The following is a 26,293-nucleotide window of genomic DNA, read 5'->3' on the forward strand; positions in this document are numbered from 1 at the left end:
ATGTCTGAAACTCCAAGGGAACCAAGATGGTGTCATTTTGCCTCAATCCTTTGGACATTGCTTACTCAAGTATTTGCCAGCTACACCACTGAGTAGAATCTGGTTGACATCAATACCATATCAATTATCAACAAGATTGGGAATAGTCATTTTGTCTCCATCTAAAGTGACAGTTGTTTTCATGTTAGTACTGCCTTTAGAAATGAGATTATTAGCTACAACACAGCCTACAAGTGTATTATTGTCACTATAGCTTGCTATGGCAGTACTAAATGACCAAGGCCACATAATTCCACTATTTTCTTCAGGGTTGGGATGTTTGTATGTCACGTCATGGACCTTGTTTCCAACTATAATCTTTTTCTGACTAATCTTCTGCATCATACCAGTATTCTATATTATAAGAGTGAAAAGCCGTCTGTCTGTCTGTCTGTCTGCATTCCATTTGATGTCACGCATTGTACTCTCGAACCGCTGCGCGTTTCGAAGCGTCTTTGGCGTCACGGAAGCGCTGATTATTGAGCTCAACAATGACGCTTTCGAAAAGTTCGTGCGAGCTATCGTTAGTCGTCTAGGGGCCGTTGAAAGCAGGTGTGTAGACTAAAATTCGCTTGAATTGTTTCTATAAATCGCATGCAAACCGCAAGTAAACACCTATCTCAGTCCATTCGTACAAGTCTTTATAAGACAAAAATATTGCTGTAACAATGTGGTGAAGTAAATAGGTTAATGGTTTAGGTGCCTGTCTTACGTGCGCGAGGTTGTGGGTTCGAGTCCAGCTGGTGTTAATTTTTTTTGCGTTTTGGGCACCTTTTCAGTACACCTTTTTTCGCACTGTACTGTACTGCATGTGTTTTTGCCAACTGTACACACGTGATATTTCTAATTCAAATTCATTTGATGTGCTGTGTAAGCATGCCCGAGCATGCCGCCTAAGCGAAAACGATCGTCTACTTTTTGTGCGTTTCAAGCAAAGAGACGCAAGCAGAACCAAAGATTGGATCCAGAGAAGAGACGGGAAGAAGCAGAACGACAAATACTGCGCCACCAGGAGGCTTCAACTGGAGCTACCACCTCATCCAGTGCTAGGTGTGAACTCGACTCACAACAGAGACGACGACAACGTGACGCAGAAGCCCATCGTGTGGCCCGCCAGGACGAAGAAAGAAGATCACAGGAACGGATCCACGATGCAGCTGCCCGTCGACTTGAACAACAGCGTGATACAGCTGCCCGTCGACTTGCGCGTGCGGACCGGGCCACCAGAGAAGAAGAACAGCAGCGTGAAACAGCTGCCCGTCGACTTGCGCGTGTGAAGACCCAGCAACAAGGAGGGAGGAGCTGATCCACTCTACAGAGCTCTGGAGCAGCAGGCTAACACAGCAACAGGTACGTGCAAGCACACACCCAAGCTTTAGGGGGCTTAACTATCAGCCACACAACTTCTTCAACACTACAGATGTAGGCACACTTAGTGTAGAATGCACACACTGCGGCGCATTAAAATTTCCCCGGGAGACCGAATCCCTTTGTTGCTTGAAGGGTAATGTCCACTTAGAGGCATTTCCACAGCCCCGGTCATTCTTGAGACACCTGTATGAAGGTACAAAAACAGCAGGTAAACATTTTCTAGCTAGCATACGTAAGTATAATAGTGCATTTCAAATGACAAGCTTTGGCTGTAACGAGATAACTATGGTTGGCTTCAATCCTTCTTTTAGAGTACAGGGTCAAGTCTATCATCGTATAGGTAGTTTAGTTCCATCAACAGGTGAGTCTCCTAAATTTTCCCAAATTTATTTTATCGACAACCAGCAAACTGAAGTAGCTACAAGATGTGGGATAGTTGATGGGTTAAGGCTTGACATAGTTAGGGGTATTACTGAGCTTTTGCATGACGATAATCACTATGTTCAACTTATTAAGGTAGCTAAAGAAATATTTGAGCAGCATGATGAGCCAGCAAATATTAGGGTAGTGATTAATGAGAACAAACGGCCTGTAGGAGAGCATGCTAGGAGGTACAATAGCCCGATGTGTGACGAGGTAGGAGTGCTAATGCCAAATGATAATGTTAATAATAGGGACATAGTTTTGCACTATAGGGATGGGTCTTTGCAGCGCATTTCTGAACTTCATAGGGGGTATGATCCTTTACAGTATCCTTTACTCTTTTCTTATGGCACCGATGGATGGCACATCAACCTGAAATTGGCTAATGGTAGGAAATTGACAGCCATGGTGTATTGCCGCTACCACATCATGGTCAGGCAGCAAGTGCCTGTATTGCTTAAGGCTAAAAGACTTTTCCAGCAATTCCTGGTTGACGCCTACTGTAAGATTGAAACTGAGCGCTTACAGTTTCTCAGGCGTGAGCAAAAGGCACTACGTGCTGATTGCTACCAGGATTTGCGGGATGCAATGGTAGATGGGGATGGTGACCCCAGGAATGTTGGTCGTAGGGTGATCCTACCGATGCTTGCCTCAAGCGATCTCATCTGTGGGACAGTGTGGTAGTTAAACAACTACACACTAACATGAGAGTGCACCTGTGTGGGGATGTGGCAGCTGGACAATTCGTTGAAGAACTATTGGCCATTGGAGATGGGAAGTTTCCTATTGACACTCTACCTGATGTTGTCCAGCTACCTGACACCATGGGAACCTTTGTGGATAGCAAGGAGGAACTGGTTTTCAGGGTGTATCCAGATTTGCTCTCTAACTTTAGGGACTTGGCTTGGCTTTCTGAACGCTGCATTCTTGCTCCTCTTAACAAGACCACTCATTCCATCAACATGACTCTGGTGGAGCAGTTACCTGGTGACTGCTGTGACTACAGGTCCTTGGACACCATACCTGATGAATCTCAGGCTGTTCACTTTCCAACAGAATTCTTGAACTCTTTAGAGGTATCTGGACTACCTCAGCATCTTCTCTTACTTAAAGTAGGCGCTCCTATTATTATTCTACGCTCTCTAGATCCTCCAAGGGTTACTAATGGCACTAGGTGTGTAGTTACTAAACTGTCGGCTAACACAGTAGAGGCCAAGATCTCTCACGGTAGATATGCAGGACACGATATTATAATACCACGCATTCCTCTCATTCCGAGTAACTCGGTTTTGCCTTTTGAATTTACACGGCTTCAATTTCCAATTGCACTTTGCTTTGCCATGAACATTAACAAAAGCCAGGGCCAAACTTTTAAGGCTGTAGGATTAGATTTGACGGACGAAAGCTTCACACACGGCATGCTTTATGTGGCACTATCTAGGGTAGGTTCAGCAGATAGATTGACACTTTTAGTTAGAGGGGATTGCAAAACACGTAATGTAGTCTATAGTGAGGTTTTTAGATAGGCAAACACATGCACCTTAGTTAGGTTTGTCTGCTGCTACTGCTGCTTTGTGATATTGTGGATCAGCACCTGTGGATGGTGGTAAGGAAGGTATTATGGTAAAAAAAATGTATCAGATGGTTGCTTTGTATATTTATGTATGTGTGAAACTATTTATCTTTTCTATTCTTTTGTCTTTATGCATATCCTGGATGGTTTGCTAGGAGGAGGGATGACTGCAGCTACACAGTGAAATGACACGGTCCCGTGGCAGACTGTTCTTCACAACGTGGGGCACGTTGTGAAAATGGGAGCTATTTATAGACTTTGCAGCAATGATTTAAACTCTTTCTACACATGCATACAAAGCAGAGTGGAGCATTTTTAGGTTTTTCCTGTGCAGCAAAACAAAAGAAAAGGCTGGCAGGTTTTTTCCATGAGCTGTCTTGGGCTGGATGACTCAAATTTTTTTGTTTTCATTTATTATTGTTTCTTGCTAGCCCCCACTCTGTGCCCATGCTGTTATATTTTATAAAGCCGTTATATTTTATAAAGCCGTTATATCTTGTCATAACAGAATCGTTGTAGTGCAGATTACAGTAATTCATGGTATGTTTGGTTGATGGTAGAATTTGAGCAACTTAAATCACAAAATATTCCAATAAGAGTGCACTTCTCCACAATTATTGCATTCATGCAATCCTTGCACCACATTGTTTCCTTAGTCTTTTATAAAGTATCTATAATAGTATATTACCAACTGTAATTTCATTTAATTTCCATGTCATTGTACATACTGCCCTGCACGATAGGGCAGGTACTACAGCTAGTGTCTTTATATTTGTAGAAAAAGACTTTAATCCTGGCAAGAACATCACAGCACAGCCATCCATTTCAGCATTGACAATACCAAAGTTAGCTCCTTTGGGATCATTATTTAACACTCCAATGTGTTGTCCAAATGTACGCTTGAAAACTGTCTTTGGTGGTCCTGGTTTGGTCCCTTTCTTAGCTGCAGCATTTGTAGGTTCACCTCTGATGACAATGTTACTCTGGATCATGATGATAGTAGACCACACCTCCTCCATTACTCATAGCTACCTTTTGATGCTACCGGATTGTCCTGGGGACCACCAGATTTACCACCGCAAGTAGGGTCGTGTGGTCGCGTCGCTGTCACTTCTACTGCAGATACGTATACAGCAAGCAAAGCCGTTGTAGCGAGTACCAAAAACATCCTGTTACTCTCAGTTAAATTATAAATCGATTAATTATAACAAAGCATACAAAGTCACATGATTCATTGGGGTGTGGCTGCTTTGCTGATTTGTGCACCGTCGAGTTTTCTGATACAGTCCATGCAGCCCATTCAAATATGGTTCTTCTGTGTCACTGCACCTAAAGACGTACAGTCAAGGAATCAATCATAAAACAAAGGGTTCACTTCACTCACGTGATTGGTATTTAATGACGTTTTGGTATCTTATTAAAGCCTTCCCTATAACTTGAATCGGTTACTGATAAATAATGGCAGGGAGAGATTCATTGAGAGAAGTTATTAATGCAACAGGTAACAATTACGAGATAGACTGAGATGCACGGGACGGGGGTCTTGGTTTGTTCCGAGGTTTGCCAGTATACCGGCAGCACTGTACAGCATTTGGACCCTCTTCATTTGACAGCGTAGCTAAATGTTTATTTTATAGCTAATTAAATGGTACTGTTATACGTAGTCTAAGCTACTGGTAAAGGTAACTGTTAGTTTTGTTTTTACCTACTTTGCAAGGTTGAAACAGAAGACCGGCCATTCATATTGTACTGAATGTGATTTGCAGTTTGAGACTGGAGACTGGGTAGTTGGTTGCCGGCAGGATTGCGACCATAGATATTAAACTGACGCTGGCATATACAGTTTGCAGGGGAAGCGATGTCCATGCACTTTCGGTAGAGAGTGAAATAAATGGAAACATCACTGTTAGAAAACTGTGTCACTGCATTGTATGGGAGCATGACTTCTCTGGTCTTAGAGTATCCCCTAGCCAAAAAAATTAGATGGTCAGATTTAGTTTTTCATGTGCCCTATCAATAGTACACCCCACCCATGTTTGACTACAGATGGGAAGATTTCATCCAAAAGGGTGTGCAGGACTTTTGAGCTAGTAGCTTACAAGCATACGTATGTAAGCATATATTTCCAAGGTTAAAATAGACCATGAAATTGTCTGCAGCTGCATACTTTAATATACGTGTACAAGAATGGATTGTTAGATCATGTAAGAATACTTAGTTAAGACCAAGCAGGAGTTTTGTTGGATGGTTTTGGTTATGGGATAGTCAGCATGGTGTACAGTAGGAGTAGTATAGTTAATGATGTTTGTTGTGTTTATGTACCAGGGGAAGATGTGGAAATGGAAGCACATCAAAAACTCTTGCATATTGTACTTCATAAGACGATACAATCCCTTTTCTCAGGTTGCATGCTATAACACTGTTAATTCAAAAGTGATCCATTCTTTTGTTGGGTATAGACTAGTATCTAACATACACATTTTGTACAGCTGACAACTGTCCCACCATTAAAGATCTACACAATCATGTGGTACCAGGAGCTGCAGTCAAGTGGAGAGATCTTGGTATACAACTACTAGATCCGACCAGTGGAGACATGTTGGACATAATCGAAAAGGAGTGCCAAAATGATGTTAAAGAATGTTGTATGAGAGTACTTCAAAAGTGGCTAGATAGAATACCAGATGCCAGCTGGAACCAAGTGTTGGCAGCTCTTAGAACTCCACCTGTTGAGTTAAATAATTTGGCCAATCAAATTGAGCAAAAGTTAAATGAGAAATGTGAGACCAATTTTGTTGATTGATGTGTATATACTGTAAGTCTTGTATCCTAAAATATCATTGGTATTTCAATCATACAGTGAACCTTGTCTAGCCATGATACTGTATTTGTGGATATTATGACATCAGATTCCTTGACATAGTATGTTGCAGACTGTGATTTACTCTAATACAGGCACATGAACAAAAGCTGCCTGTAATCATATGGTATGGTATATGTGTCGGCGTTAAAACCAGGTCGGGTCACCCTGGTCACACTTTGTTCGGATCATCCGGGTCTGACCTGCTTTATAAATGTCAGGGTCTGACTCAGATTGGATTATGTCTGGTGATATGGAAATATCAAACGGTATGGTCGTACTGTTTAAGTAGGGATCGTGGTGAATGTTTCGCGTTCCGCCAAATTTTCCGCCTTTAAAAATCATCCTAGAGATATCTTACGAGACGAAAGCCACCTTTACGGAATAGTACTAGTCCATATAATACATAAAACAGCATTAAATACAACGAAACACTTACAGGTGGCCGGATATAAAATTTAAAAAAATTGCCAAAATCTCCAAATTTAGTACAACTGCCTCACTGCCTCACTCACTGACCACATTCGCAAGCCTAGAGCCCAAACGAAGCAGCGCACGGTCACCATTTTACGCTACAACAACAAGCTCACCGGTGGGATGTGCCTTTTGGGGTTCCGACGAGTGTACGCCCTGTGTGCCTTGTCTTTTCTTTTATCTTCAATCAGGCTGCTTGTCTTCTTCATCCAACGAAACCATATCGAGGCATTAATTTTCCATATCAACACTTTCTTTAAGCAGCATAATAGACGCCACAAAATTATTTAAGGTGCTTAGAATACGCTACTGTAGCTACGGAGGTACCAGTACTCCACGATAGGCCACAAGATCACGCCCATTCTTTATTCTATGTATATCGATCTATGGATTGAGACCACACCCCTTTTACGCTAGCTGTGTGCTTGTCCAAAAAGGGCTCGGAAAAAGGGTGTGTTCATCGTGGTTTTGATCGATTATTAGACTAGAGTATCTCGAATCAGCCTACTAACTTGAAGGTGTATGGTCAAAACCACGATGAACACACCCTTTTTCGAGCCCTTTTGGACAAGCACACATCTTTTGCAAGCTGACTCGAGATACTCTAATACAGCAGTCATCCTAATAGAACAGTCACATGTTTATAGTTAGCTGTATGCTTTAACAAAAAACTAAACAAACTAGTATATTAAAAATTTTGAATTTAAAAATGAAGTAGGGATCCAAGCGATAAAAAGTAGTGAAACAAGAGATGAACAATGGTAGTTATTACAGCATAGCTCAGTGGGAAATCCCTACTTTGGCATGGTATAACAATTATTTTGTGTTCATTGCCAAAGTAAGGATTTCCCACTGAGCTATGCTGTAATAACTACCATTGTTCATCTCTTGTTTCACTACTTTTTATCGCTTGGATCCCTACTTCATTTTTAAATTCAAAATTTTTTTAATATACTAGTATTAACATATCATAGCCTAGTCCCTTTGTGAGTCACGCCTATTTATAGGGATTTTTATGTGTTACTTTCTGTAGGCATACATGCAGCCTTGCCCATTATCAGTAGCAGTTTGTAGGTATGCATGTCTGTTGCTGTCTGCAGGCTTACGCCAACTAATCATTTAATATCCTGTATTTGATGTACAAATCAATCTAATTGTATACAAATGCACAAAAAATTTGGAATCTTCAACTAGAGTAGGGATCATAGAACATTGGTAAAAGTACTGAGAGTAGTGCACAACAATTAATCAAATAGAAGTGTTATATCCCTACTGTGCATTTTCCATTTTGATATTTTGAGCACAGTAGGAATATAACACTTCTTATTGTTTTCCTGTGATGTAATATCGTGCACTACAGCTTGTTTCAGTACCTTTATTGATGTACTATGGTCCCTACTCTAGTTGAAAATTACAATTTTTTGTGTATTTGTTTGTAAACTTTTTTGTAAAATAAAATTATCATGACTGGTGAACCCATGCATACCTCATCAAAAGGCGCCACTCAACCTAGTTGTCAATTATCATCTGAAAAGTGAGATATCCATTATGCTTCATTGTCAGCTATGTTCAACCCGTTACACAGCATCACAAATCAAGAACTATTCGAAAAGCGCCTCTGCAATCAAAGTAGCCACTATGAAAAATGTGGACGATTTTTGTTATGAAGGGAAGCCATCATGCGCTACTGCCAAATCAACACCTTTTACTGTCAGCAATGATGAATGGGACACAAAGGAGGACACTGGTAAGTCTATGAAGAATGCATTGTATGTACTGCAGTATGCCAAAAGGTATGTGTCCGGCTGAAGTGATGTTGAACAGTGAAAAAATCAAGCACGTAGCCTTGGCCTTTATCAAGTTACACTTGTCTGAAGGCAGTTACTTAGTCAGTCAGTATAAAATTCCAATTTTCATAGCAACTTGTTGAAAGCGTTTTGGGTCAATCTGAATGCTTGTTTTGGCTTAGTTTTACCTAACCAATACTGCTTTATCGTTGTCAGTAGAGGTGTACCGATAATCAGATCGGCTATAATATCTGCCACCGATATGGTATTTTTTACCAATATCAGTATCGGTACAGAACAGCAGGAGGACTGATATTGCTGCCGATATTTATACAGTAGCAGTACATTAACGGATTATGCATTGGTTTTCTACGTTATCTATGTGGCTCTGGCTTATTGTTCCCTCTACAACAAACGCTACTGTATGAGAAACCATATGTGACCGGATCTTTGAAAACCCGACATAATGGCGCATTTTTCAAATTCTTTATTATTGAATATTTATAATCTACTTAGCCAACTGGCCCAAGTGTATGATCTGGCCAAGTTTTAGCCTTGTATGCTTACAATGTTTGGAGTTACAGCCCTACAAAGTAGCAACAACAGAAAGATCAATTTGTACAGCAAAAATTGGGAAAATAAATTACATGCACTTACAAAAATGGCTGTAACTTACAAACGCAATGCAGTACAGAGTTGCAACTTGCACCATTGTGTTCACCATGAATAGGGGAGTCCATTACTGGGTAAGTTTTGTCTTCTATTGCCACTCTTCACTGTATACAGAGATGAAATCAGTGAAGAAAAATCGATCGCGTACAATTGTTTCGACATGACGTAAACAAATGACCATAACTTATGTATCCTTTACTCTATTACAACGAAACAAAGATTTTTGAACTCCTCTTGACATAACTTATGTATCCTTTACTCTATTACAACGAAACAAAGATTTTTGAACTCCTCTTGAGTAGGTGAATAAGGTGATATCCAGGTTTGTATCATTGGACCCTTTCTCCACAAAGAACAAAGCATTTAAAAATTTTACGACTTTTTTTCAATTATGCAAATATTTTACCCATTGCAATCAATGGCTTATTCTGAAAATGTAGGCTTGCGCCATTATGTCAGGTTTTCACAGATCCGGTCACATATAAATACACATGATTCTAGTGTTTGTTGCTGGAAAGCTTATCACAGTCTTTACAAATGAACAGTGTTGGGCAAGTTACTTTTTAAAAGTAACTAGTTACATATTACATATTACTTGCAACTGAACTATTTAGTTACAGTTACATATTACTCATAAAATAAAGTAACTGTAATAATATTACATATTATATTACTTTGTGTCCACAGCCTTAAGCTGTCACGTACCACCTTATCACGTGACATGATTGCGTTGTTGGGCAATGTGCAATGTTGGTTATAAGTAAGAAGCTGGTGAATAAGCTTCATTCAGTAGGCTTCATTACTTCGTTGTGGCTAGACGTTACTCAGTGGATTACTAACGAGATTAGTAACTTCATTACTTGTAGTAATAATATAACGTAATATTAGACTCGTTACAGTAACTATATTACTTAGGTAACGCGTTACACTTGTAAGTAAAGTAACTTGAGTTATATTACCTGTTTTTATAGTGTATTTCGTTATATTACTTTGTTACCACAAAAGTAATAATATTACGTAACGCGATACATAAGTAGCGCGTTACTCCCAACACTGCAAATGAAGCAGTTATAGAGTATCTTTGTAGTAAAAGAAGGATTATAGGATAACCAAGGAAACTTGCTGTATCAACTTTCTCACTAGCCATTAGAATGCGGAGTAATGCAGAAATATCTGTTTAAGGCTTCATGAGAGTATACATAAAAATATTTGTGGGTGCCTAATTGTCTGGATTGCACAATAGAAACCCAAACCACAGGCAGAGTACAGCAATGGATACATGCACATGTTGTTGTAGGGTAGGTAAATTTACACTTTCGTTTGCTTAAAATATTAATGCAAATATCAGATCAACTATTGGTTATCGGCTTCTTTTGGTTGCATCAATATCGGATATTGGTACATGCCAAAAACCCATATCGGTACACCTCTAGTTGTCAGGGAAAAGTTAGGCTGGTTTTGAGTGATGTTTTTCATGGGCCATGCCTACACCTTTGTGGTCCCTACTATACAGTAATATCGTACTGTATGATACTGTACAAGCCATAGCGTCAAGCCAGCTTTTGTGACTGGAAATGTGATATTACCTGTAGGCACTGAGCAAGTGTTGTTGAAGTTTGTTAGTATGCATGAAGCCACACCCACAAGTTTTATTGTCTATAAACTTATTTTGAACCAATCCCACTGACTGATTGTTAGTTAAAACATATCTGTATATTAATTATATAACTACTGGTTTTGTTAATTTGTGTAGTGCCCAAAATGAAGCACTTGGCTTGGTTTTTTGATATCTATGTAGATCTGTTGGTCATCCTACAGTAGTAACCGAGTTTCAATGCTGGTACAGTAGCCTTAAAATTCTGCATAAAATTTGTCATGAAAACATCTTACATACGTATGTTAGAAAAAATAATTTGACAAGTGACTGTCTCCGTGGCATTATAAATTTTTGTTACATGTATGGGCTCCTACTTCATTTGTGACTGAAATCAACCATAAGAACTAAAACAGATAACTCCAGCATGAAGTTGCTGCACTATCAGGCTGAAAATTTCCGCATCAAACTTTCTTGTTGGATCTGCTTTTGGTAGACTGTTTCTGGCGGCCTGTATAATCATGCCAGACATCCTTCCCCATCCCACCACCCTCCACCCTCCACCTCTTTTTGAGGGCTTGTGACACAACAACACTGGTGAAAAAATTTATGTAAAATAGTGGGAAACTCTACAAGGATTACCTTGGCCACCAGATGGTCTTAAAAGTTATGAATTGCTACATCTTTGGTGAGAATTCCATATGTATAGCTGCCAAGGCTGGTGAGTAACAATGTTTTAAATTGTTAAAATACATTTTTATGTGAATCAAAAATGTGCCCATACAGTTGATTTTCTAAAATCCAGTCACATTTTAAAATACTTTTAAGCACACTACTTTTAAAGAACATGATTAACATCAAGACACATGGTAGTGTGTCGTGTGGACAAGAAAGCTGGTGTGCCACTCTGTGGGTATATTGACTGGAAAAAGAAAGAAACAGCATTTTCATGCGTGCATACGATCAGGTACGTGTACACATATATAGTTCCATGGTTCCTTCTCCAAAGCACACCATTATTGCATTATAGCTGTCTGCCTGGTAGGTAGGCTACAAAGTAAATTTGATTAAATTTGCACCAGCCATTTGGAAAATATGGATGTTCAAAAGTTTGATTTAATTTCTTTGTTTTTTTTCTTCTTAAGTCTTAGGGGGGCTTCAGGGGCTTTGATTTATTTGGAAAAATTAATATAAAATGCAAATATGTGCCTCTATTTCCTTGATAGTTGGCACAAATGAAGAACGTATAAAGGTGAATTCATGTACCAAGTTTACTATGAATTTGATGAATATCCAAGGAGTATAAGCATTTATTCACATAAAAAAACTTCTGTCACAGCTACAGGATCCGAGTATGGGAATTGGTGTGTACATAGGCTGAATGTAAGAGATGGGATCCAGTAGCTACATGCTTAAATTCACACACATTATTTGCATTGCTTGAAGCAAGTCCCTATAGCTGGCTTTGAGGCTTCCTTTTAACTTTTTATATACTACAGGAATCATCAACAAAGAAAAAAACTAGCTACTATTATTGTGAATCTATGTGCATGTTTATTGTAAATTTGAAACTAAATAAAACATTTATCATGTAGCTATTAGGGTGACTTGTTATGAAGCTGAACCCCATACATGGTGTTATGTGTAGCCGAACTGTCTCTTTTTACATGACTGAACACACTACAGGATGAATTGTTTGTACGTAGATGAATTATCTACATGATGACTTGATTGTAGCCGATCTCTCTACAGGGTGGCTTGTTCATAGCTGAAATTTCTACAGGGTGACTTTTTGTGGTTGAACTCTCTACATGGTGACTTGATTGTAGCTGATCTTACTACAGGGTGACTTTGTGGCTGATCACTCTACATTGGGACTTGTTTGTGGCTGAACTCTCTACATGGTGACTTGATTGTAGCTGATCTCTCTATAGGGTAACTTGCACATAGCTGAACTCTACAGGGTGATTTTTTTTGTAGCTGAACTCTCTACAGGACGGAACAGTTAAATTTATCTATATTATACAGTACAATAGTACTGTATAGTAGGGCCATCGAAGGTGTGGGGGCGATCTGTGGTATAATATAACCCAAAAACCTGCCACGGTTTTTCCTCACAACAACATGACAGTATTGGTTGGGTAAAATGAAGCCCGAAAGTGTCTTCAGATCGACCTGAAACGTTTCCGTCAAGTTACTACAGATTTTTTTAAAAACATTATTCAACGGAATTTTCTACTGCCTGCCTGCCAGCCTGCCAGCCTGCCAGCCTGCCAGCCTGCCAGCCTGCCAGCCTGCCAGCCTGCCAGCCTGCCAGCCTGCCAGCCTGCCAGCCTGCCAGCCTGCCTGATGCCTTTAGTCAAGCGTATTCTAGTTTGCTTAAGAAAAAACCTTTGGTATATTGATAAACATACAATGCTTAAACATACAATGCTTAGACTATTGTTTTACCTTTTATCCTTCTTTACCATGGCCATCAATCAAGGTTCTACTGCTGAGTGTTAATAGACTACTGTATGGCTTCCATCTACCAGTGTATATTGCATCAAACTATTCGAATACACGTGGTCGCCGGTTGCACCAAAAACACATGCGTATGTGATTCACTGTTGATATTGATCAGAGAGAGCAACTCACGGTGAACTATATAGCAATGTGTATGTTAATATAGTTTATTTAGTAACAATGTTAAACCAAGTCGGGTCATCCAGATCCTGCTTTACAGATTATTTGTGTCTGACCCCACACAATGTGGACGTGTTACTACACATCATAGCGTAGCTCTGCTTCTTTCATGAGCCACGCCCACTTACATAAATTACTGTCTGTAGATGTATGGTAGCCACGCCTATTCATCAGTGTGTAGGTATGCACGAATGCATGCCCACTTATGTAAATTACTGTCTGTAGACATGGTAGCCATGCCCATTCATCAGTCTGTAGGTATGCACGAATCCACGTCCATTATTGTATGCAGGCTTATGTAGAGCCACGCCCACTGATCAGATGTTATTGTATGAGTCATAATCTAGTATAATAGTGCTGTGATTAACTCTTTTAAAATATTGTGACTGGTTTTGTGAAAAGCAGGCTATTTAGTGGTCATGAGCTTGCAAAAAAACTTCACAAACAAGTATAAGAAAAAAATTGGGAATATTAAATTAGAGTAGGGATAGTGTATAATGCTGCAATAAAAAGCACTGAAACAAGCTGGATCGGAGTAGTACGCAAGTCCAAATACTGTAAAACAATAAGAAGTAAATATCCCTACTGTGCACTGATATTTAAAATTCCCAATTTTTTCTTATACTTGTAAGGTTAAAGGTTGTAGCGTATATATAGACACAGAAATATCACAATTTTACTGGCTAGCTTTGAAGTAGAAGAATTGACCCTAAGATAAGACAGGTTGCAAGTACTGTACTTAATAATTTAATGAGTCACCAAATTAATATTTATTAAACAATGAATGCAATAGTGTACACACAATATTTATTTACTAATTGTTAATTATTGAATGTACAGTTCCACTTGCTCTACCAGAGTTGCTTCATTGCTATATACTTCATCACGACAGATCCTCACTTCAACAGCTCCCTTCTCAGGTTGGGTGAAGTGGCGGTAGAACCAGGGTGCTCCAAGCGTAGAACAACAGTCATCACCAGCTATGCAGCCCTTACCATCCCAAAGAGGGTCTAATCCAAAGAACTGGTTCAGAGGGATACCACCAATGGATGCTCCAGATTCACAGAAGTAATGATCTTTTACATACGTTGGAGGGTTAGAACCAGGATTTTGTCTGCAAGGGCAACTATCAATTGCATTGACTGTCTTCAACTTACTATAACCAACAGCATAGCTCCATACATGTTTACGAGGAGTACCAACAGTTATGGAAACACCCTCAAGATAAGGTCCATCAATGGAGTGTCTACGACTAGGTAAAAATGCAGAAGGTGTACCCTGCTGGTACCCACGTAATTTTCCACAGATAGAATTATACTCTGCCTTGTGATTAGCAATGTATGCAGAGTAGCAACCAGCTGCATTCCCAGATCCCCTGCACAAAGGTCGCGGGCTTGTTATCTTCTTCCATCCCACAGGACAATCGTCTCCTTGACTGGTATCAACTTTGGCTATTCTCATCCATCCCCCTTTTACCCCACCACAATTCAATTCCATGTCACAGTAGACCTTGTACAGTTTATCTGTTTCAATCCAGTATTCTCCTGACAATCCACGACTTGCCATGTTGTTGTCATAAATGTCCTTGCATGACTTTCCAGGATAGGAAGGATCAGTTCCCAGTTTATTAAAAGATGTCACCAGCATCTCTAGGTCACTGTGAGATACTGCTAGCTGGCTATAGCCAACAACCAACAGTAGAAGAGTGCACAGCAGTAATTCTGCAGCCATCTCTCACTTACACCACACTTCACAGTGAGTATATGACTGTGGGAACTGCACACTTTTTATAGCAGTTGGTATTGCCTGTTTGATGATGCTGCAAATTGCTCAGCTTGTACAAATGTATTCATTAATCTGTTATTTAAAGTAGAACATGCAGTAAATCTCATATACAGTAAATCTTTGTACAGGCAAGTCATATTATGTTTACCTTCCCATTAATTTGAAGACTAAGAATGTATTATGAACATCTATGTATACAAAGCTGATTCCAGCACGGTTAGATCTTTCTTGCAATCACCACACATATACACATATTTACAACATGACATCACTGCTTTGAAACACTGAAATCTCAAGCTTACTGCTGTATCATCTTATGACAGAACTTACATTGATGTAAAGCTTTACTGTACTCTTTTGATCATTTCAGTCTGAATGCTATACACATAGACTTATGTTCATTTTTAAATCCTGGCCACAATTCAATGTGTAATTGAAATAAAGGTTGAAATGATCACGTTCTGTATTATACTCACACGTTAGTATGTATTTATATCAGTATAGCATTAGAATCATTGATGCTGGTGTTGTGACTCGCTGTTTATACATTGTGACATCTTCCAAAGCTATACATGCACATATATACCACTTTAGCGTAGGCGTTCAAAGGCGCCGCTCGGTGTTTAGCTTGCATATTGCCCGGGCAATATCATGGGAAAGCGGTTTGCCAATGACTTTGATACCCAGCCAGTTCAAAGAATCGATGCGCTTTGACTCGTTATATTGAGCGACATAGAGCTTTGTATTGTGGGACTCGGTTTTGTAGAGGTTGCTAAGCTTAGTACATAGGCTAAGATAGAGTAGTTGGTTGTTACTAAAGGATAATGAAGGCACAAAATAATTGTTTGGGCGATTGTGGATGCGTATTTCTACTCACCGCGTATCAGCCTTTGAACAGACCACGGAACAGCAAAGCTACTACTGCTACGTTGAAATAGGTTAGTAACTTACAGTTCTAAGTACTTAACTTAATATAATAACTTACTTACTGTCCCAATAGCGAAGTTAGTTGGCTTAACTTAGTACAAAAATGATAACAATATAAACTCCATCCCACAATCGCAAGTTTTCTAACATTGCGTGTTGAAGCATAGTAACGTATTAATGACGTTTTAACGTATGGACAACGTTTTGATGGCTATTAGCCCACACTATTAAAACCACAGTCGATCTTCAGATGCTACTGTATAAAACAAATGGGATGAGTTCTCGTTAGTTCTTTCACCTATTAGGTGAGTGCGCCCCAATTGATATATATCACTTGTACCATGGCTGCTTGGGATTTTGCTGACATATACACCTGCAGCCCTCGGGCTGTGGGTGTATATATCAGCAAAATCCCTCGCAGCCATGGTATAACTATTACATAAACCAACACATGTAATTGCATAATCACTCCATGACAAAGGAATGGTATAATATCCAGACTATTGGTAGTCTATAATAGTTTCTTTACACTGTGTTTGGGAGTGCCACCATGTCAGCAGATATTTTGCAGTGTTAGTCATTCTCCCACATGTCTCCTTTTCACCATCACCAGATAGTTATATTCATTAAGATCATGTGGTTGTATATATACTTTTATGTTTTATTGCTCAGCTTGACTGACTTATCTTGACTGAATCAAGCTCAGCAGCACAATCCATATGGTAAATTCCAGATTTGGTTGAAACTATTGCATACTTAAAGTGCTGCTGAAATTTTAGTAACATATAAAACTATGTGTGGCACTTATTGTTCTACAGGCTGTGTATGCAATGGCATTTCTGCATTTGTAAAGTAAATCCAAAGCATTGCATGGAGACATTTAGTTTACACTATAGAATTATATGTCAGCTAAAACTAGGCCAACTAGGCCTTACGAACCCACACACATGTAAAGTATATCCACAACTAGTGAATTATATAGGAAGAAAATCCTGGAGGAGACTGAGTGCGGTGCTCGACTTGACATTGGGTGGCCTGCAGTTCAAATCCTGGGGTAGGAGGGATTTTTGGCCCTTTTCTGTTTCACCTTATTGTTAGCTAGGTCAAGTAATCTTCTTTATGTCTCTAGTTCCAGTTTGTTAGGTTAGGTACTCCAAAGGCTGCAGCACATGTTGCTGTCAGACCTTCAGTGCTGACCACTGTAAAGCTTGTTATACAACCAAGTACTAAGAATAATAAGAAATGCGGTTAAAATTATGTCATAAATAATAAAAATGAATACATAAATAATAAATAATGTTTGAAAAAACTACATGACCTAAGGATTTGCACCCACCGGGAATAGAATCCATGTTGTATGAAGAGACAGTTGTATAATGGGTGGGTGTTTTGAAATGGTACAATGATTCTATTTAATGTCGATCAAAACAGTTAACACGTGACACCCACTACAAAGCAGGTGGATTCAAATACCTATTTAGACAAGTGAACCACTATTCCTTTGTTTTTGAAAGTGTTACCAGCTGGCACGCTAAGTCTCAAGTCGCCGTACCAGCTGCCAGTGGATGTCAAGCAGGTAGCTAATTAAGGCAGCCAGGAAGTTTGCAATGCCAGCTGCACAATAACAGGATTAATAGCAGTATGTTTGTTTGTATTGTTTACTTGTATTTTATATTTTTTCTGGCTTACTAGGCTCTGGCTGACTTGGCAGTCTTCCTTTATCTGGTTCACCTGGCATTCATACTCCTACAGTATATGTATTGTGTATCTCCTGCAAGTTGTGCATGCATATAGTGTGTACCCATCACTGTGCCATTGCCACACCATTGATGAACCATATTTAGCTACCGGTGACCTCTATGCTGCTTAGTGCTGTATTTTATAGAAGACTTACTCTCCTTGTCTCTCTTCAGAATGAGTAGTGTCATATAGTTCTGTGATGACAGGGTGGTGGCAAGGGGTGCTGGGAATAATAATAAAAGATCTAAATTAAAAAGTTTTCTTGTAACCGTAGCTCCATAGTGCTTGAACGGTATAATTAACCATTTTTTGCAGTGGAAGCTTCCTCAGGGTAGGGAATCTCCCATTCCTAATTTGAGTCGAATCTGCCCATCTATTGTTGGGGTATACGCACCTTCAAAATTCATCTTATTTCAGTTCTTCATATAGCCACGTAGTCTTTGATGATTCCTGTAGTAAGGGGAAAAATGTTCAAAAGAATTATCAAGGTCAACCATAGGCTGGCTTTGGAACTTGCAATACAAAAAGAAGTAATATCTGCACAAAAACAGCCAAGCTATGAAAAAAGTGTGGCCTTAAAAAGCCTGGGTGAAAAAAGTTGCAAAATCAAAGGTGGCGGCCAACAAATGGCTGCAATGATGTTAATGCTGCTTTTTTTTAAGGCCGCACCTTTTTCACAGCTTGGCTGTTTTTGTGCGGATAATTATAACTATCTTAATTATCAATCCCTGTTAGAGATGACACCTAATGCTTCCATCTGCAACTGAGTTACAGCAAAATCGTCAAAGTAGTAAGATTAAGGTATTGGCTTTTATTTTGTAATAATAACATTGTAATTGCCTGGGTCATACCCTTGATTTCATGCTCAACAAATGACATGCCCAGTAACAACTTAATTCAGGTTGCAGCATGATCCATTCTTTTGTGTTTGACAGTACAGTAACAAGCACGTGCACATAATAGCCTTGTTATATCTGGTAAACCCTGAAAGTTCTGAAGCAATTCCTTCAATCTATACTCTGTCCTCCTCTCCTGTTTTCTAATTTTGTTCCTTGTATGAGTTCCAGGTGACTCCATCAACTTATAATATACTTCTCTTCTCATTAGGTAAATACTGTAGATTTTTTTTATGAGAGAAACACATGCCATTATTGTTATCATGTGCCTTTAGGTGGAGTATACTTTCACATGGACACACCCATTTAATGAAAGGGGTACAGCACATGAGTTGATCATCAGCTGATTTATGACCCATTCAACCCCATGCACGCCTTGTCTGAATTTTACCCATACCGACCAGAACTCTACTAAGAGAAAAAGGAGACAGCCATACGATGGTCACACCTCAAATGGAGGTAGAGCGTAAAGCCCCCTTTTTAACTTCACAATAGGTAATTGATTAACTGATGGTAGGGTAAGATAAAATGATGGACTGCATGTTAAGTACATATACACACACACACACTATGCACCAACATGCAAACATGCCTGTTCCTCTTACAGTAAGCAACACATAATGGCATCCATTAAGTGAGACCAAGAGTATATAATTGTAACCTATATAGTGTTGGTGAGACACATAAAGGCATGTGTGCTTGAGTAACCTACCAAATAAAGGTGCAAAGCGCCTTCTTGAACAAATGTACACATGCTAGATTGGTCCACTGAAGAAGCCATGATGGACTAAATGCCTGAGGCAAGTAGACAGGTAAATAATGAGCTTGAAGGAAAGATACTTACAGAATGCGATTGAGCAATACCATTAACTCATGAAGTTTTGATATACATAAATGCCAACTTGTTGAGCAACACACTAATGGCAGCATGCCAGTCCCTCTTAAACAATACATAATGACAGGCATGCTGGTCCCTCTCACATAACACATATTGGCAAGCATGCCAACTCCCTTGAACAATGCACAAAAGCAAGCATGCCAATTCTTCTTGAACAGCACCACTTGAACAGCACCACTTGAACAGCACAATGGGAAGCATACCAATCCTTCCTGACTAACACATAAAGGTAAGTGTGCCAATCCTTCTTGAAGGTCAGCGTGCTAATCATTCTTGAACAAGACATAAAAAAACTTGATATACATGTTTAGTATTGTGTAATATCAAGCACCACTAGCACCTCTTATTGTCATGTTAGCTATCCATAAATGGATTTATAAAAGTAGACAAACTAGTATAAAAGTAATTTGAAAGATAAAGCATGGGAATAGAGATTGCTGAACATATCAAAGACATTCTGGATTTCTGCCCGTTTCAGAATAGATAACACCGTCTTCTAAAAAGGCACCATAACTTCCGTGTACTGTGGTTGACAAGGCACAAGGTTTGGTTTATCAGATTCCTTGATAAGAGGCGATTTGATTCATGTGTAAGTTCTTTGTGTAATAATGAAGGTGATGCTAAAAAGGAGCCTTGTACCGTGAAATTTATGTGTCAGAATGTCCGTAAAAACATGATTTTCAACATATCTCTGTAAACTAACCTGTTCAACAATTTGTGTGGTTGGAGTCTTATTAAGCATTCTTCACTGCTTAGAATGATACCAAATTTAGCAAATTTGGTTGAGGATAACAACTTGTAAATTGGGATTTTCCCACTGAGATAATTAAATTTTCGAATAGGCTAATGTATGGAGAGCGTATTATGTCATTGTCAGCAGTAAATAACTTCTGTTTGTACGGTTGGAATTGGATAGAGAAATTCAAGGGCTTTCTTCTGTTGTAGAGCTGTACCGATAATTGGATCGGCCAAAATATTGGCCACCGATATGGCCAATATCGGCATTGGTACAGAACAGTACGAGGACCGATATCGCTACCGATATTCATACAGCAATAGTTTGTACATAAACGGATTATACTATTGGTTTTCTACGTTATCTATGTAGCTGTTCAGTAGCAGTGGCTTATTGTTCAGTGTACAACCATATAAGCTATGGTACAGCAAGCGCTACGCTACGAGAAGCCATACAAATACACGCAATTCTAGTGTTTGTTGCTGGAAAGCTTATCAGTCTTAAATAAATGAAGCAGTATATCCCTTTGTAATATAAAAGAACAGTCACAGGATAACCAAGAAAACCTACTGTGCCAAGCCAATAAAATGCGGAATAATGCAGAAATATCCCTTTGAGGCTCTATGGGAGTATGCATAAAAATGTTTGTGGGTGCCTAATTGTCTGGATTGCACAATAGAAATCCAAGTCACTATTACCACAGGCATAGAGTGAGCAATGAATATATCCACATGTTGTTGTAGAGTAAGTAACTGTACACTTTTGCATAGATAAACTACTGTATGACTTTTGTTTGTAATGTAAATATCGGATCGACTATCGGTTATCGGCTTCTTTTGGTGGTATCCATATCGGATATCGGTACATGCCAACATCCCTTATCGGTACAGCTCTATTCTGTTGTGTGGTGTGCTGTAGAGATTTTGTGAGTAAAAGGTTGTAAATTAGTGTTTTTGTATGTAGTGTAAAATACATGCATTTTGCATTGGACAATTACAAATGACAAGGAATGGTGAGATCTTATGATCAGCTTGTTTTACCAAGCTGAGGTTTCAAAAAAGATATTAAACAGATATTAGATTTATCTAATGTATAGTTCTAAGCTTTTAAGGGTTTAACCCAATGTTTTGAAAACTTTTAATGTTGACCACCTGAAAATGCTTGATTTGACAAATCCCATACATAATTATGTTTTGATATAAAAAAGTAAAGAAACAATAGTCCAACAATCCAGCATATTAAACACACAGAGATCTCTATTGGACTCAACTACACATTTACACAGGAGCATTCTCAGTACTTAACTGCCCCTGATTTATGGAGAAACTAGACTATATCAAAACTTTCATAGTTAAGGCGTTTCGGTTAAACGATTACATTTCGCCTAAAAGTCCTTTTGTTAAAAGCAAAAATGCTACTCGGTGAATACATGTCGAGTTAGAACGTTTCATTCAAACCCATATATTTGGCTAAGATAACAGGAATTCGCACCACGTTTAAACAAAAGGCATTTCAATTGCAGGGATCCCAGCAGTTGCTGCAGCTACTAAGTATTTTGCTACTTAAATGCCTGTCATTCGCTTAGATCTTGGCGACCTGCATTTTGTTTAGTCAAAGGAAATGCTATTCGCTGAGATCATGGCGACCTACATTTCTTTTATTCAAAGGAAATGCTATTCGCTGAGATCATGGCGACCTTTATTTCTTTTAATATACTATGATATCTAAGGAAATGCTATTCGCTGAGATCATGGCGACCTGCATTTCTTTTATTCAAAGGAAATGCTATTCGCTGAGATCATGGCGACCTTCATTTCTTTTAATATACTATGATATGCGGATAGGCGAATCGCTGAGATCATGGCGACCTGCATTTCTTTAACCCAAAAGATAGAGCATTTGCTGAGATCATGGCGACCTGCATTTCTTTAACCCAAAAGATAGAGCATTTGCTGAGATCATGGCTACCTGCATTTCTTTAGCCCAAAAGATAGAGCATTTGCTGAGATCATGGCTACCTGCTTTTCTTTAGCCCAAAAGATAGAGCATTCGCTGAGATCATGGCCACCTGCATTTATAGCTAACTATATAGCTATTAGCTAGCCTATAGCTGATTGCATCCTATCATTCACATACCATGATGCATGCAGACACAACCTATATGAATTTCTCATGATGCCATGCTTTCAGCCTATAGCTATAGCACTATAAATTTTATATATATATATATATATATAGCTACAAAGCATGTAGTTATACTATTAGCCACTTCTATAGTTATATAATAAAGTATTCAAGTCTGCTCTCAGCTTTGCATATATAATCATCACTCTGGAATACATTTAACTTAGGGATACACATACAAATTAACTTATACAATTAATATCATTAATGTACTCGATGATTTGAGGTTTTTATAGCCTTAAGAACCATCTGATCATTTCAACACTATATGAACAATATTACATTATAAATTTACCACATACTGCACAAGATTTGGAAACTGCCATAAGTTAGAATATTAATTCTGCATCACCTTCCTCCATACATCAGCACTTTTAATGTCAGATTATGGAATCATAGATACACATTAATTTTAAGCTGCACTTTAAAGAATTCTCAACCAATTAACAGATACAGCAGTGTTAGTGAAATGTTATCAACTTTACAGTGGGACAGCTTGAAGAAGAGACGAGATATTCGGTCTCTATGTGTTCTTTATAAAATCTTAAATGGTTTATTGGACATTTCACTCCCAGAATGCATGATTAATAACTCTCTTATCACTAGAGGTCACAACAAAAGATTTATTACAATATCTTCGACAGTTAATAGCTACAAGTTCATCTCCACGAGTAATCCCTCAGTGGAATGCTTTACCAAGTGTCACTGTCATTGCACCAACTCTACAACAGTTCTCTACACTTGTACACCAGTGATCTCTTCTATACATAATTACTTATATACTTAATTAATTTACTTACTTAATTACTTACTTACATTCTAATTTAATTTGTAACTAATCATTGTACTATGCTCATGCATATGAATCTTACAATTATAATGATAATTTCTGAATTTCCTGGTTGTCTCTGTTATCAATGCTCAGCCCTCCCACAATTAACTTAAATTAATGTAATACTAAACACACCACCATCCATTAGCAGAGGCCAAGGGCAATCAATGCATGGCTTCTCCATTGAAAATATGTTCAAACAAAATGAATTTTGGCTGGCCATGGCCTAATGCTGAAATTAGTCAGAAAGTGGTCAATGGCGTATACTGTTATTGTTATGTTGCATGTATATTGGAGTCTTGCAATTATTATATAACTATAGCTATTCATCATGTTTATAGTATACAGCTGCACAATAGGTATAGACCTCTGTTAAAAAAATGTTTCTAAATTAATAAAATTTACAACAAATCATGAATCAGACAAATAACACTGAAGCTACAGACAAGATACAATAAACAAGAGTAAAGTAATAAATGACAAACATGCATGTACAGTAGTCTATAGCTTACAGCAACCAAATTTAAAGTTAAAAATTACATCAAATCATAAATCAGAAAAGATAGTGAACAATGAGTTATAAGTATATTAGTTGGCTAGAAGTAAAAATACACGCACGTACACTAGTCTATAGTCTACAGTAACCGAACCTCTCCCTTCTCTACTGACTTCTTCAGTTGCTTTATTGTTTCATTATGTTCTGGACCATATCCATCGAAAGTAACAACATGTCCCCTCTTACTGTATGCAATAATTGTGCCCTTGTACCACTTAGTTGTTTGATAACTTTCCCCTTCTTCTCCTTCATAAAATTCTACATTTACTCTGCATCCAATTGCTTTGGTTCCCTTAGGAACTGAACTTAATGAGGCTTTCTTCTCTGGAGGCTTTGCAAGGCGACGTCTTCTTTTTCTGGGATTTGCTTGATATGAAATTGTTACGTTTGCAGAAGAAGCAATTTTCATTATAGCTATTCTTCTGTCTTCCAGATAAAAATGTTCAATAAGAGGTTTCAAAGAGACTGATTTTACATTCTCTGGAGTGCTTTGTCTGTTAATTGATTCAACAGGATTATTGGTACCTGGAAGATCTTGCCAATCTTCTATAGAAATTGAACTAAATGCCACAGTTAGTTTCTTTAAAATCTGTGGCCGACTCCACCAGTCTACCCAGGTTTGTGTATCCCCCCATTTGCTAGTGTCAACATTATTCGCTTTTAACGACTTTAAATCAGGTGGTAATTGGGAAGAAAATAGTTCAAAAGACTTTAAGCCACACAACACATCAAATGCCTTCATCACAGTATCTGGTGAGGGTTCATCAGGTATCTTTTTAGCAATTGACATAAAAATGTGATATCCCTGTGAGGAAGTTGACAAATTTACCAGCTTTGCCACACGCATTGCCGAGCGAAAAAAATGCACTGAGCACCCTCGCAAAATATTTCCTATTTCCTTGCCAAAAGCTTCAACAAAAGCATTAGATTCAGCCTCGTCAAAATCTAATAAAATTTCTTTGTGATCTCTTGTATTCCTTGTACAAGGTTTTAATATTGCATTCTAATTTAGACAAGGCTTTCCCTATAGATGCACCATCTTGACGATTTAGCAGCACCCTGCCACAAGCCATGTACTGCTGCAACACGGTGTTCTTACACACAACATTCAGAAGGTAAGGAAAATGGTGGCACCCTGTATAGTCAATATCTGCAAATAAAACGTCTGCTTTTGCCCAATGGTATGCTTGAAATGGGGCTTGAAACCAAGCAAATTGTCTATCTCTTCCGAATGAGTAAGCGTCATCACCATCAAGTTGGTACTTACCAATCATGTCATCAATTCCTTGTATATCAGATGCATTACTCTGGTCTACTCGTTCTTTAATTGATGGAAAAGATGCAATTATTGCAAAAGGATTTACCTTTTCATGATCAACCTTGTCTACATCATGCCTACCCTTTTTCACAGCAGCTCGTATTCTGCCAATGTGAGATGCAGCCAATGACACCTGCATTGGTCTGTAGTCCATTCCAGCACCTTTTTGTATTTCTTTAGGTGTTAGCTGAATGTTTCGTTTTGTTGCATCAACAATATCACTAATCATTTTTGGGGGAAGTTTCCATTCTGATGGTGGCAGGTGATTATGCAAGTCACCTGCAGTAGTGCTTTCTGCATTTATCACCACAAACCAACGTCTCCCATCCTCTTTGGGATCTAGTGGGTAAAAGTATGCAATATAGCAACTACAAGGACTAGTTTGCAAAAGACCCATTTTTGGGTGTGCTTTGCATCTGTTCACCCTTTGTTTGGTGGACACTGTATAAGTACAATCATCTGCTCCACACATTTTCACACCAGAACAGTATGATCGATTGCACATAAGATTCATCGTGACCCCATCAATCACAGCTGACATTTCTTTAATACCAGCTTGAGTGCGTGATAACTGAATGGATTCAAGGAGATAATGTGGATCTTTTGTTGCACATGGAAGAGAAAAGCAATCCTTGAAAAATATGCATGTATCATTTTCACGTTCAAAACCAATCAATTTCAAGTCATCCACAGTTCCTTCTTCTTGGCATTCTTCCAATGCAGCTACTATACGTGGTTTCAGTTGCTTACCACGATTTTGATTGCATCTTTTAGAAATTCTTTGTGTGACACCTAGAATTCTATCAACAAAGCAAGCATGTGGATCTAGTGACATAATTGCTACTGGAGCTTGCAAAAACTCATTTCCTGCAGAAGACAGAATATATTTTCTGTGCACTTCGTAGTGGTTTTCAAATGGTCTGAATGTAAAGTTCAAATCAAT

The 26,293-nt window shown here is 38.6% G+C and overlaps 3 protein-coding genes across 3 annotated transcripts in view; 2 read left to right on the forward strand and 1 right to left on the reverse strand.

The window, feature by feature from the left end:
* The first annotated feature begins 2,537 nt into the window (after nucleotides 1-2,537).
* LOC136237753 (uncharacterized) lies at nucleotides 2,538-3,590 on the forward strand. The gene is made up of 2 exons (XM_066027963.1): nucleotides 2,538-3,060; nucleotides 3,562-3,590. Exons 1-2 carry the CDS (start codon nucleotides 2,538-2,540, stop codon nucleotides 3,588-3,590), a joined length of 552 nt encoding a protein of 183 aa, XP_065884035.1.
* A 1,207-nt stretch (nucleotides 3,591-4,797) lies between these two features.
* Nucleotides 4,798-26,293, forward strand: part of LOC136238397 (uncharacterized) — a 62,725-nt gene continuing 41,229 nt past the window's right edge. Inside the window, exons 1-2 of the mRNA XM_066028846.1 lie at nucleotides 4,798-4,907; nucleotides 5,896-6,186. Coding sequence (XP_065884918.1) covers nucleotides 4,865-4,907; nucleotides 5,896-6,186 — 334 coding nt within the window. The 5' untranslated portion in view covers nucleotides 4,798-4,864. The remainder of the gene's footprint in view (nucleotides 4,908-5,895; nucleotides 6,187-26,293) is intronic.
* LOC136238048 (uncharacterized) lies at nucleotides 14,225-15,654 on the reverse strand. Its single transcript, XM_066028369.1, has 2 exons — nucleotides 15,594-15,654; nucleotides 14,225-15,335 (listed from the first exon to the last, which is right to left on the reverse strand). Exon 2 carries the CDS (start codon nucleotides 15,207-15,209, stop codon nucleotides 14,304-14,306), a length of 906 nt encoding a protein of 301 aa, XP_065884441.1. The 5' UTR covers nucleotides 15,210-15,335; nucleotides 15,594-15,654; the 3' UTR covers nucleotides 14,225-14,303.

Source organism: Dysidea avara, chromosome 11 (genome assembly GCF_963678975.1).
Source record: "Dysidea avara chromosome 11, odDysAvar1.4, whole genome shotgun sequence".
Classification (NCBI taxonomy): Eukaryota; Metazoa; Porifera; class Demospongiae; order Dictyoceratida; family Dysideidae; genus Dysidea; species Dysidea avara.